The 14818-nt window shown below is 44.7% G+C and overlaps 1 protein-coding gene across 1 annotated transcript in view; it reads left to right on the top strand.

Moving 5' to 3' along the window:
* Positions 1-3261: 3261 nt before the first annotated feature.
* LOC144765217 (butyrophilin subfamily 1 member A1-like) overlaps positions 3262-14818 on the top strand; it is an 84253-nt gene continuing 72696 nt past the window's right edge. Inside the window, exon 1 of the mRNA XM_078650318.1 lies at positions 3262-3350. Coding sequence (XP_078506444.1) covers positions 3343-3350 — 8 coding nt within the window. The 5' untranslated portion in view covers positions 3262-3342. The remainder of the gene's footprint in view (positions 3351-14818) is intronic.

The following is a 14818-nucleotide window of genomic DNA, read 5'->3' as shown; positions in this document are numbered from 1 at the left end:
CCCCATGTCAATAAACCAATCTTTTTTCTCCTTATCCCTTTTGAAGCATATAAATTCCATTCTAATTCATATACATTCAATAATTTCCTTCTCCAAAATTCGAACGCAGGTTCCTCAGGTTGTAGCCATTCAGCAGCTACACATAGCCGAGCTATTATCATTGCTACAAACAAAAAATGCTTAAATTTACACAAATCCATATTTTCATTAATCGAATGGGTCCACCCCATTAGCATAAGTGCTGGGGATATTTTAATAGGAAAGTGAATAACTTCGGCGATAAATCTTTCTATACTTGAAATGAAGGGGCTCAATTTAGAACAATTATAAAAAATATGCAATAAATCTGCCTCCTCCCCTCCACATTTTTTTTTTTTGGAAGAAATAGTTCTTTATGCAAAATCTTTTCATAAAATATATATACATCATAATCCTGAAAACAGCCAACACGTGTCTAAAGAAGAGTCGTTTTTTGTATTATCACGGCATACCGCTTTTGAGTGGTCAATTTTAAAGATAACAATTAATAGTTCCCTCTCCAAAAGAAGAATCAGGAGATTAGGTCATGTAAAGTTCTTCGTGCGGCTTAAGGATTCTGAGATATTGGAATCCCTAAGCCACACATCGGAGTTTAGATGACCCGATCTCCTTATTTCGAAGATCTCGGAGTCCTTAATTCATAGCCAAACTTTAGACTGTCCGATCTGCTGAGATTCCTCTTTTGTACAGCATACATTGGGAGATAGTAATATCTGTTATTTACAGCATGAGATGCTTTATAAAAAAACGTGTTAGTGGAGTCAGTTACACCCAACAGCAAGGTGAGTGAGGAAGGGGAGGCTAGTAGATGCGTGACTATTAATAGGCGGTGTCACCTGCCACAGGTGGGTGAGTTGAGCCGGTATCTATACTAATATAATATTGAGAGAGCCCAAACCTTTGAGGCGGGTAATCTCAGGAACCACAGCACCAATCACAACACCCAATACAGCGTTGGAAAGGGCAGTTGCAGAAGAAGGACATAGGCTATGCAGACGCCCACCATATACATTTAAAAGGTAAAAGAACCGTGCCAGCAAAGTAGTCCCTTGTGGGCGTGTCTGCGTTGTGCTGTGGGCGTGTGCTGGGGGCATGACAAACGCTGGGGGCGTGTGGTACGTTCCGCCCTTCATGCCATGTCTCATATCGTGTGCTCTGGGCGTGTGCTGGGGGCGTGGGCGTGTGCGGGGCGCGGGATTACGGAAAAAAAGCGAGCGTTGTGCCCAATATTTCATTGGTTTTTCTTCCCAGATTCTGTACATTCCAGCTCCGGGTGTCCACCCTGCTCCCTTAAAATACCCCTGCACCCCATAATCATAACCCACCCTTACTCCTTAAAATACCCCAACACCCTTAAACACTAACCCATATTAACCCTATAAATATACCCTGTACCCCAAAACCCAAACCTATCCCTAAACCCCAAAAATACCCCTGTACCCCAAAACCCAAACCTAGCCCTGAACCCTATAAATACTCCTGTACCTCAAAACCCAAACCTACCCTGAACCCTAAAAATACCCCTGTACCACAAACCCAAATCTAGCCCTGAACCCTAATACCCCTGTACCCCAAAACCCAAACCTACCCCTGAACCCTAAAATACCCCTGTACCCCAAAATCCAAACCTACCCCTGAACCCCAAAAATACCCATGTACCCCAAAACCCAAACCTAGCCCTGAACCCTAAAAATAACCCTGTACGCCAAAACCCAAAACTACCCCTGAACCCTAAAATACCCCTGTACCCCAAAACCCAAACCTACCCCTGAAGCCTAAAATACCCCTGTACCCTAAAACCCAAACCTAGCCCTGAACCCTAAAAATACCCCTGTACCCCAAAACCCAAACCTAGTCCTGAACCCTTAAAATACCCCTGTACCTCAAAACCCAAACCTACCCCTGAACCCTAAAAATACCCATATACCCCAAAACCCAAACCTAGCCCTGAACCCTAAAAATACCACTGTACCCCAAAACCCATACCTATCCCTAAACCCTAAAACTACCCCTGTACCCCATAACCCAAAACTATATCTGAACCCTTAAAATACCCAAACACCCCAAAACATATACCTCAGTACCCCAAAACATATACCCCTATACCCATACTTACCTTATCCAAACATTTAAAAAAAACATGCTTTTACCATTCATGCATTTACAGCAAATGTAGTTGTAAATGTATGCGTGGTAAAGCATATAAAATGTAATGCCATGCATTATAATGGCATTGCGGAGTCATGGTACTTTCGAAATGAAAGTATGCGGAGTGATGGTATGCGGAAAGAAAGTTGCGGAATAATGGGTGTTTACCCTCCCCCGGTAAATGCATTGGTGGCACGGCGGCCCACATCTCCAGCAACATACTCATATTTTTTCACCACCGATTTGAAAAATGCACAGGTCTCTCTCATTGATGGCCAGCACCGACATACACTTTTAGACACACCTCCTGCCACAAGTTCTAGAATTGCGAACTTTAGAGCTGGGGAGCTACGTTCAAATCTCGGCATCAGCTCAACATCCTGTGATTCCAGGCAAATCGCTTTGTCTCCCAGTGCCTACCACAAATGAATGTGTTCTTCTGTAATGTAAATTGTGCTCATGCCATGTTGTCGAGTTCGCGCTATATAATATTGCAAGGAAAAATAAAGTAGGGAAACTCGAGTTCTTCACACACTACTAAATGCGCACTCTTAAGTGCATCAGCAGTGCACTGTGAATCGGAGCGTTTCACAGGCCTGTCACAGGTGAGAAATGCTATCAAAACGAAATCCTACAAAACAATACACTACTGGCCGGCAGCAATTCATACCCAGACAACGTCGGGACGGGCTGCTAGTGCCATTATAAAACCAAGACTACAAGCCCCAGAATTCAAAGAATAAACCTGGAGTGGAAAAGCTGACACAAGAGCCTGGGAAACGTGGCAGTTCATGCACATCTTAATTTACCTCATCTGGCTGCATTCTTGCTAAGTGCCCATTGTTGTCTCCCAGCTCCAGCCCACAAATGAGTTGAGTAAATACTATAAGGGCAATTTATTTAATGCACTTCGCAGGCCTGGGTCTGTTTGCGTGATTACTTGGTTCTCGCCAGGTGCTTGCTTCTTTTGGCATCCTTCCCTGCTCCCATCCTCTCGGTCACGCCTTCCAGAATTTTCCACCAAAGCCGCCCACGCCCAGCGCGTATTTAAATATGGCTCCGGCTCCATCCAGCAGGTAGTGCCAAAGCAGCAGGAACAACAGGTGCACAGCCGGAACTCTAATCTGTATCTGCCATCAAGGGGAGCTGTACTCAATGGGCAGGTAAGGCATGGCACAGCGCGGCGAGGTGAGTGTGTGTCTCTGTGGAGCAAGGAACATTGCATCTCTCAGAATCAGTTTACAATTACAGTCATCTGCCCGAGTCCCAGGACCATCGCAAAGTTGAATCAACCACCTTCATTCAGAGATCAGTGAATAACAAGGGTGGGGTCCAAACTGTGCCTGTAGCTGCTTATCGTCTTGCTATGATTTGTCTGCAAGACGGGCTTTCCAAAATCAGTCCACATTGAGTGCCTTGTAGATTTTTTTTATTTTAGTTTTTTGCAGCTTTATTTAGCGCGAACTCGACCCGAAGGTATTGGAGCCTTTTTTATGAGCACTAGTTATATTATACAGGGATACGTTTGTATTTTCGGTAGGCACGGGCAGGTCATAGGATATTGAGCCGACGCTGAGACTCGAACCTGGTTCCCTAGTTCCAAAGTCCGCGCGTCTGAGAGGTACCACATATCTTCTGGTCTCAATGAGTGCAATAATGGCCACTACCTCATGCAGAATGCACTGAAGAGCGGGGTAGAAAACTGGTGTCGTATGCAAAAACTTTGCAGTGGTGAATAAGATGGCATATCTTTTTGCAATGTTTTTCAGTTTTTGAAATGGAGCACAGAGGTCTTTTGCACCGGGGCAAAAAAATGAGGATATTTATTCTGTAGCTATAAAACAATTGTGAAGCCTACATAAGATACCGATCTTCTTTATAAATTGTTTTATGTGTGTTCGGGAGCTTTTAACATTGAATTTCCACAGTTTTTTGAAGATTTTCGCAACAGAGGCCAATGCCCGCACATTTCATGGACTCCCTGGTAAAGTGATTGGGACAGTCGGCAGTCCCAATGTTAGAAAAAGTGTTCATGAAATAGATTCATGTTGAATTTCACAGTCGGGCGTGCAGGCTTGACAGAAGCTTAGGGGCATATTTACAAGGGGATTGTGCAACCGGACCGTCACTTTTACTGACGTACCGGTGGAGCGATGCCCTGCAACACATTTACAAAGCGGCAATAAGCCACTTTGCGTGGCTTCACGCCGCTTCGTCAATATCATCCCCTTTCACGCAGGTATCTGTTTGAAAGAGGTGTGCAACGGGTGTTGCTGCGGGCGTTCCACTGCAACTCCCATTGCTTTTGATGCTGCCTTAGATTTATTACACCTTATAAATCTGGGGCAGCGCCAAAAATGAACGCATGCAATAGCAGGTGTTAGAATGGTGCTACGAGGAGAAATACTTTTATTCCCCTCAATTTTGCTTTTTCTATGTGACCTGCATTCTGCAGCACACCTAGAAAGAGCAAAATGCCATAAATGATTGTCTATGTGCAGGAAGGTGCCACTTCCTGCACACAAACAATTATTAAATAATGACGATTTGCTACTTCTATAGACGTAACAAATCACCATTATTGATTGTTTATGTGCAGGAAGGGGCACCTTTCTACACATAGACAATCATTCCCTGGAACACTGGCACCCTTGCACTATGGCACAAGGGTGTCTGCGTTGGCATTAGGCAGCTATTTTTATCATCAGCGCAGGGGGAAACACAGGGGTGCACCGCATTGTTGTAAACAGAGCACATCCCTGTGTTTTAGAAATGGAGGAGCTGGCCAATGCAAAATTTGCGACAGCTCTGTGCTCCGTCATTTCCTTGTAATCATGCACCTTAGTGTGCCTGTCTAACTTCAGCTCTTGCGCTCGCAGGCTATTGACAGAAGTTAATGGAAGAATCCGTCTTGTGTCTGTCCTTACTTCGCCTGACCACGTCTGCCTCTCCAGTCTCTCTTAACATGTCCCTAGTGATATCTGTTATTTTTTCCCTGTCTCGGCTCTCTGGACGTCACCTATATCTCGCTTACCTCTTTTTACTCCATCTACCTCTCTCACAAGCTGGCTTCTTTCTTTATCACTCATAGCTTTTCTTATATCTCTACCACCTCTCTCTAGCTTAACTCTCTCGCTACCTTACCCCCTTTCTCTGGGCCCTACTGCTGGTTCCATCTCACCTCTCTGGACCTCTGTACCTCTCCAATTTACTTCACCTCATTTTGTCTCATCTCTCTACATCACCTCTTCATTTCTTTGCCCATCTCTCTATATCTGATTGTGCTATACCTCTCTCAACCCTCCCTCTACCTCACCACACACTACCTCACCACTAACTCATCCCTCCCTCTCCCTCACCACACACTACCTCACCACTAACTCATCCCTCCCTCTACCTCATCACAATCTACCTCACCACTAACTCATCCCTCCCTCTAAGTCCCCACTAACTCATCCCTCTCTCTACCTCCCCACACTCCACCTCACCACTAACTCATCCCTCCCTCTACCTCACCACTCTCTACCTCACCACTAACTCATCCCTCCTTCTACCTCATCACACTCCACCTCACTGCTAACCCATCCCTCTCTCTACCTCATCACACTCTACCTCACCGCTAACTCATCCCTCTTTCTACCTCACCGCTAACTCACCCCTCTCTCTACCTCACCACTAACTCATCCTTTTCTCTACCTCACATATTTTACTACCTCATCTTTCTCTACCCCACCTTTCTCTCACTATCTAATTTCTTAATGTACAGTGTCCTTCCTCTGCTGTCTCACCTCTCCACCTCCCTGCTCATTTCTACATCTGTTCTCTCCCGCCAGCCTCACCAGCTTACACCTTTCTTGCAATCACTGACTCTCTCTCTCTGCTAAAACCTTCTCTCTAATCTCTCTTCACCCTCTCTAAGTTATCTTATCCTGCTCTCCCTTTATACATATCTCACTTTCTACCTCACAACACCCTCATAACCTCTATCACTCACCTCATTTTCTACCTCCTATTTGTCTCGCTGCTTTATCTTGTTTTTTTCTGTGCCTCAACTCTTTTCTCCCCTTTAGCCCTCCCTGCATACATTTCCCTATGACTGTCTTTAGCTAGCCTGTCTTTCTTGACCCCTTTTCATTTTGCTCCTCTCAACCTCCCCTTCTTCCCTCTACCTTGCATCTCTCTATCCATTCCTCACTGCCTTACCTTTCTCCCTGACTGTAGATACATCTCTGCTGCTACCTCCCCCTAAACACCTCTTTCTACCTTACCTTTATCTCTAACTCACTCACTCTTCAAACCACTACACCCCTTTCCCTCCCTCAACATTTCACTTTTCCTGTCTATAGTGCTCTACCTCACTATAAAACCTTTACTATCTACCTCCCCTTCCCTACCTATTTCTTCCTTTCTACCTCTCTGCGTCTTTCTTTCTGGCTACTGCATCTTTCTCTATTTACATTCCATCCCTGTCGTATCCCTCACTTTACCTTCCTTGTACTGCTCTGTCCTTCTGTGTCCTGCCCCTCCGATGTCTCTTATTATGCAGTCAGAGGTCCTGACCTTTCCAGAGAAGTCTACACATGGAGAGAAGAGGGTGGGGAAAGGAAATGAAGGTGCAAACTATCTGATTGCACCCAGTGGAATGGCGAAACTCCTCAGATCACGGCTTTGTTTTCCATGTTGTAGCGAGAAACCCATTGGTAAAAGAGATTTCTTCGAGTTTATGAATGAATACTCGGCAATTAAAGTTACAATTTCAAGCAGTGTGCACGTGTCTTAATTTGATAAAATGCGCTACTCCACTAAACATCTACCAGTTCACCCTTACCATGCCGTTCCTGCACTGAGAGGAACAGGCTGCTGAGATGCAGAATTCAGTGTAAAGTATGGTTGCAATAGCAAATAATCTATGTCCCCGTGCAAAAACATCTGGCTTTAGCAATGCTTCTTGAACGTTAATTTAGGTACTATTTTACTACGCATGCTTTACATCCCATGCCAGTACAACCCGGTCATTACAACGACTGCTTTGTTACAACGTGAACCATTACATCACAAGTCATTTCAACGACTTGCTGTAGGGGGCGCTGGACTAGGGAATAGTATAATTTACAATTCCTACTCCAGTTTGGCAACAGCAGGGAAGTTATTGGATTCTTAAATCCAACACTTTCTGTCCTCTGCAGCAAGTCGTTGTAACAACTTGAGATGTAATGGTTTGTGTTGTAACAATGCGGTCATTGTAACGGCATGCAATGTAAAGCATGCGATCTAAAGGCTGTTTCCCGAGGCAGACAGCTCGAGCTTCTGCCTGGTCTTGTGTGATCTGCTTCTGAAAGCTTAATGTATGGTCTAATATTGTGTGACATCAAGATGGCTCAAATTAGCTGAAAATGGCAAAGTGTTCCGCACAGGGGCCCAAAAGACGCATTGCCTATGTCCCCAAACATCTTTAAGTGGAAACTGTGATTTATCAACTGATAAACATTTTACCAAGCAAACTAATAGTTCACTTATTTAAAATCATGGGAAAATACACTGAATTTACCTCAAAACACATCCCATCTTCCACGTTTGAAAAGTGTAGACTGTTTGTTTTCTTCACATATTAACATCTGCTTATAAGAAATAATGTGAGATCCGTGTATGCAGTCCTGTTACAAATATGGTTTACATATTACACCTGCTTTTTTTACTCTTGGATATCTGTACCCATGCTTACAATTTTAAAAGCAAAATTGCAGGTCATTAAAGGTAGTGCGTTGTTGACTAAGCGCCAGGTCTAGGTGAATGAGGTCACTAGGCTGCTATGTCGGTGTTGCTAAAATGAGTCTAATTGGTTGGATAACAACGCCTACCTCATTCTAACACAAGACAGAAAGTAGTTGTAGCTTACGCTGTTTCAATACGTAGAATTATTTTTGGCGCGCTTTATGAGCCACTGGGAAAGTAGGAACATTGAATAAATGAAAACGAATGGCAAATTATGTTGGTTAGGTTTTTTGTATGTGCTGACACCTAATTTGATGTTGGACTGGAGTGACCTTCTTGTGTCAACTCCAGGACATTAAAGATCTTCTCTTGTTATTTCCACAATTAGCCACCCAGTACCCAAAGCGTGAGGGCATATCCCTGGTGTGGTTGCTTTAATGGTTCAAAATCGTCAGTCTGTACCAGGGTAAATATTGTGGTTGGATTATTTTGTGTTCCGTGATTATGACCCGACGACCAGCCCCAACGGAAACCTTGAAGTCTAGACCCTACGGTCTTGGTAGTCTGCAAACCTACTGTCATTCCTTGCATGCTCTGACTGCTGCCAAATGAATTTTGTGTAGCAGGCGATAAGCCCGAAAAACCCCTTTCTGGGGCAATTGTACATCAAATCCAGGGTCGCATTGAATTTAATCTAGGATTTATTTATAGAGCTCTCCACCACCTGAACATCTCTTGGCGATGTTAGACTAGAGAAGAGAATGGAGAACAGAAAAAAAGATTGAGAATACTTAGGTTTTGAGAACCTTCCTCAGATGTAAATGACTGGTCATAGTTTGAGGCTTATGAGGTAGCTGGTTCCAGATTTATGGGGCTGGGACTGAGAAGGCTCTGCCTTTGAGGCAAGTTCTCTGGAAATTAGGGCTGACCAGTGACACTGAAGATGCTGAACGAAGGTTTCTGATTGGAGTGCATTGAAGAAGTCTTCCAGAAACAATTTTTTGTTGACTTGCCATGGAGAGAATGTTGTATTATACAAAGCACTTTGAAAGTAAGATGGTTATGAATAGGTAACTATAGGAATTCCTGGAAGATTGTTTTATTATGGCTGAAACAAGGTGCGCCAATAATCAGTCTAGCCGGCCGATTCTGTATGAGTTGAAGCAGGGTGAAAGATGAGGTCTTTAAAGGAATTGAGGGTTGAAGGAGTCATCCCAGAACACAAGAAGATAGAAAAGAGGCTTTGGTGCCCATCTGTAGGAGAACGTCAATTTTAACTCCAAGAGTCTTCACACTGGTGGCAGGGGAGGGACCAAAGGTCCTAGGCCAGCGATTCGTGTGGATAAAGATTTTGCCTCCAGTGATTAAGATTTGTTGAGTTTTAACCAGTGTTGACCCATCCAGTTGTGCACCTGAGGAGCACAACTCTGGAGAGGGCGGGCACATCAGGCGAGTTCCTGAGTCTGAGCAGAAGTTGAATATCCTCTGCACATTCTCCTGAATGCACAGACGTGTCTTACACTGCTTCGGAAAAGAAGCCCAGTGATCACCATTGGCCTTTCTAGCGGCTTGAAACTCGAAGAGCACGAGAAAAGCCTATTCTTCCCAACCTCCACTGTTTATCTGCCGCACGGAGGCGCATTCTCTGCAGAGGTTGCAGAGACGGAAAAGTCTGCGTGAAACGAGGTCCAAAGTCAACAGAACTTCCAGGATTCGCTCTTGTCTCTGTCGCAGTGAGTGAGCCAACATCTTAGGCGACTCCCCGAAAGGGGTGGGAGGGAGGAGAGGACAGGTGGTGGGGACGACCTGAGAGGAGGGAAAGGGTGAATTCAGCTTATCTGATTGAGTAACATCTACTCCTATTATGTGGACTGCCATCAAATATAGAACATTCTGGATTAACAATGCCATCACTGCCAACTCTTTCCATCTGGTACCACCTTGCCGCTTCATGCAGGCCTGGGTGGTGGTGTCTCTTGCCAACAGTACAGCTATGACCAGAAAGATCGACAGGGCAGCAGGCGGCTCGCTCCAGTGGGAGGATGGAATCTCTTCCTCGCAGAGATCTGGAACTGATGTGTTCCCTCCAAAGTCCCCATGTGAAAAGTGAGGTCTCCTGCGTTCCGCCCAGCCCCCCCCCTGTTCACCTCGTGCATTAGCCGGGTGCCACAGGTGTGAGTTCAGGCCCTAGACCCGGACCGAGTGCCCTGCGTGTCTGTTCTCTTCATGGCCCTCCCTGGCATCTCTCGCTGACACCACCACAGACCCCTGCTTAGCCTACTGTCGCTTCATAACCGGAGCATGCAGAAATGCAGTCTACAGCCGAAGACTGGCTGGGGTCTGTTAGCCAGGAAGAGAAGTTGGCAACTGGCTTAAGTTTCTGCCTATGGTGACATTTTGGGATGCTGAGGCAGGGGCGTCCTTTAAGGCACAGAGACTGACCCACACCGCAGCAGAGCTACAGAGTGGTTTCATGGCCTGGTCCGCACCTTCAGCCAGGTTAGGTTGGTATCCAGTATCCCTATCCACAATGAGAAATGTGAGCCCTTATTTACAATGTTAAAAGCTGAACTGCAAGTTTTCGAAAGGCACAACATCGGAGATTTAGTTTCAGGCGTCATAAATCATTCTTCTATTAGTGTGGAAGTCTTCAGTTAAAAGAGAAGATTTCTCATTTGTGCACATTAAGGCATTTTCAGGGGTGTAGCTTTCATTGGTGCATCAGCTGTAGTGGCGCCGGGGTCCAGAGGCACGAAGAGCCCACTGAGCCCCGATTATTGCTAAGTTTATAATTCAAACAGCAGCCACTGGACCCATTTCTTCCTTGCACTCGGGCCCATGACACACTGGCTGCACCACTGGGCACGCCAAGCCCATTTTATTGCAATTCCCATTCTTCAGTCTGCTTCTCGAGCTATGCTTTTGTAGCACGTTGCATAACTTTCACAATCACTGTTGTGTTGCAGTGGGCGGGGCCTTGTTTTGACCCCTGTTTTTATAATCTGTGTGTCTGAGACCATCATCTTCCTCTCTAGGAAATAGGCAAGAGAGGCATACGGTACGATCTCTTCAATATGGCCAACACGACTAGAACTTATTTATTTGAAAGTTTTATAGAGCGCGAACAAGATCCTTGCGGATAACAGAGCGCTTTACATTAAGTAAGGTTCGTTATACATCAAATCAATGCATGTTAAACACATGTACATACCGTCATAAAACAGTAAAGCAGTAAGTTTAAGCAAAGAGAACCATCCAGTGGGAGCGAGTAAAGGGTAGAAATACACACTCAAGTGTCGCAGTGGACATTTGTCATATTAAAGATTATCAGCACAGGTTGGTTTGGTATCGCAATTTCTTTAGATAATGCTCAGGAGCATTTTGCCATGAGAATCGCTTTTACTTACTTTTTGAAGAAGCCATAGAAGAGTTAAGTCTGGTTTCTGGGGGTAGGGCATTCCAAATCCTGGGAGCCATCCCTGAGAGGGATCCTTTATAGGTTTTCTTCTTGTTGAATCTTTGGGGTTTCAGAAGTAGGTTGCCACTCTTCTGGAAGATCTTATCCCACCAGAAATCGTCAGTTTCTGTGCCAGATAACTTGGTGCCTTGTGATGCAGGGATTTATGTGTCATACACGCTATTTTCAGATGAATTCTGGCTTCCTGAGGTAGCCAGTTTAAGGATTTTAGGTCTGGGGAGATGTAGACCCTTCTTTTAGAACCCGTGATGAGTCTCGCTGCAGAATTTATGGAGGCTCTTAGGAGTGCCATGTGGGGCTTCTGTGGGGCTTTACTTTTCCAAATGATCATAAGGTGCGTTACTCCAATGTGCTTGCTTGAAGGCAAGTGTGACTACAACTCCCAGAATGCACTAATGTGGCATGGCCGCCCGGACTAGAAAATACGGTGTCTTGTTCAAATGCATATATTAGGCTTTTAAATGATTTAATACAGCAATACAATACGACAAGGTTTTTTTTATACTACATACATTAGGAGAGTTTGATTAATCATCTTAAAACATTTGGTGTTAAGAAGTTGGGTTTATCAGCTGTGGCACTGTGACTAACATATTTCGGCCCTCCATCATTGAGCAAGAGGACATTTTTAAAGATAAGAAAATATTTAAGGTTTGGGAGTCCAACTTGGAGAGGGTCGAAAGAGGAATATACCAGCGGGAAGCATGATTAGGCAAACGGTATCTTGTTAAGGCTAAGTGGTGTGGCAACTCTAGCCAGCACCTACCCACTGACATAAAAGCAAGTAGATGACATATAATTGGAAACTACGAAATATTACCTCTGTCTGGAGAAAAAATAAGGACACAGTGCCATCTGCTGGTTGTCAGTAAATCCGTCGTTCGCACCACAAACTTTAAATTAAATTGAATCCACAGTTTATACTTGCACAAAAATTACTATTGTGCCACATCACATTCTAATAAATTCGGGGTACGCTCTCAAAAATAAAAACCAGATTATTTTAAATAATAAAATCAACTGGGTAGACAGTAGGGTGGTTCCAAAAGCTAAATACTTGGGGGTGACTGTGGCTGCAAACACCAATATGATTTTGGCTAAAAATCTAATTACACTTGCAGCTGATACTAAGAGGGTGCTTAATCGGATCAATAACCTGCACCTGACTATAGTGGGACGTTGCAACGTCATTAAGATGACTTATTTCCCCAAGTTACTTTATTTTTTCAGGGCCATCCCCTTAGAGTTCAACAGGACCATGTTTACAAGATTTGAGCAACTTTTCTTGCAATTTATTTGGGCATACTCTCAGCCTATACAAGCTTTCAAAATACTTTCTCTTCCTAGGGAGAGGGGTGGATGGGCACTCCTTAATATAAGATTATACTACTGGGTTTCGGTCTTACAGTACAGCCTGGAATTGCTATATGAACATTCCTCTATTCAAAACACAGGGCTCCCGTCTCCCTTCCTACTGCTTGCTTGGGGAGGAGGTTCGCGGATGCCTTTGGCGACAAGTGACCTCTGGTTATTACAAACGGGTCAGATTTAAGACATTGGGGAGTGTATTTAAAGTATTTTCTAACATTCGTAAGATGTATGGACTAGGCCGTTTGAATTATTATTTTCCCATTAATATGAATCCCAGCTTGCCGGATATTTTACGAAGGCGTTATCTTCAGGATTGGTACAATGCGGGAATCAAAAAAATTAGGAGATTTAATTCCCACAGATGGAATCCAGTCATTTATTGACCTAGAAACCCAACATAATTTACGGGAACAAGATGCCTTTTAGTATAATTCTATAAGATTTCTTGACCTGAAAGGCAGGTGGTGCTATAGGATTTGCACAGATAGATCTCTTTGACAAACTAAAAGCCCCTGTACTACCCCGGATAGAAACAATTTATTCCGCATTGAACAGCCAAATGCCTGATCATCTTCTCAAAATAGCCGGCAAGTGGCGTTCTAAATTGGAGATCCCACATAACGGCTTTTATAACCCCTTGAGATCCGTCCAAGAGTATTTGCTCTCAACTAAATCACAGGCGCAATTTTTTAAAACTGCTTTTTTTTTGTACATTACACCTAGCCGGGTTGCAAAATAGGGAACTGGCAAAGGGACGCTGTGTCCTAGATGTTCGGAGTACTGTGCAGATTCAGTACACATGTTTGCTACATGCCCAAAGCTTATTCCTCTCCTCGCCAAAATACTGCATTTTCTGGGGAAAGTTCTTTCTACAGACATTGAACATGGTCCGTGACTGGCTACCCGCCCCTCCCAGCTTACCACACCTCACCTTGAAGATTGACATAGGCAAATTGTCTTTGGAAGGCGGGGGGTCAGGGCCCCCCCGGCCGTATTTATTATACAAAACAATGAAAATATGAATATCAACAAGACATCATTATGTTAGAATCACAAAATTGCAGACATTAGATTTACAGTATTGAAGACAAGTATTGAAGGCTAACCTTAACAAAAGTCTAATACAGCATGTTTCCTATCCGAATCTAACATCCTACCTGAATTTTGCATTCTAACATTTTGGGCCCTGACGGCAAGGTCGCTAACCGGTGTCAAGTCCTACAAACCACGCTCTTAGCTAAAGGTGTGTATGCGCGACCGGGGACTGCCTACCCCGTCGGCATCCTGAACTCCATTGAACCAACAAGGAGGGCCCTTACACTCTGCGTCATAAGTTGACGTCATGGTGTATGTGCGGGGTGGCTAGTGGCCTAAGGAAAGCGTGACTCCCTCCCCCGCATTTTTAGCAGCTAGCGGATATACCTGCCCCTGAAGTTCTAGGAGGGACCAGTGGCCCCTCCCCCTGGGCCGTCCCCTCCGTGGATGGTGACGCCCCCCCTTAGGACCTTAAATTGCTGCTCACCGATCATGACCTTACCGCATGACCCACCCTAATAAATACGACGATGAACCTAGAAAGAAATCACTAAAGGACAACACTCAACTAAAACAAATAGTATCTGTGCATGCTGTACTAATGGGAAAAAAGGCCTAAGCATACGCAAAATTACATTGTATTGGCAAACGGTCACAGCTAGAAAACGGGAAAAAGGCCTAGGTATACAAACCATAATTGAACAACAGCAACATTAAACACAACATTCACAGCTAAACGTGGGACAAAAAGGCCTAGGTACACAAATCAGCCTATCTACTTCAATCATGTCCAACTGGCAAAAAAGGCCTGACACCACTATTCCTGTCTAGTAGCCTGCTTTTTGGGGATGGTGGGTGGGTAAATTAGAAGCCCTAAGCGTGGCGCAGCGAGGTCTGCGGGGAGCGAGTCGGAGGCAAAGAGGGCGCTCCGCTCGCTCCCCGGCCCTCTTATGCACATGTCCTGCTGGGGGGTCCCCGGCCCTGCTGACCCGCCCCCCAGACTACCCACCCCCATGCCCCGGAAGCTATCCAGCT

The sequence above is a fragment of the Lissotriton helveticus genome, chromosome 1_1, assembly GCF_964261635.1.
Source record: "Lissotriton helveticus chromosome 1_1, aLisHel1.1, whole genome shotgun sequence".
NCBI lineage: Eukaryota > Metazoa > Chordata > Amphibia > Caudata > Salamandridae > Lissotriton > Lissotriton helveticus.
Note: the sequence above shows the minus strand (reverse complement) of the source record. Positions and strands in the feature narration are given on the sequence as shown.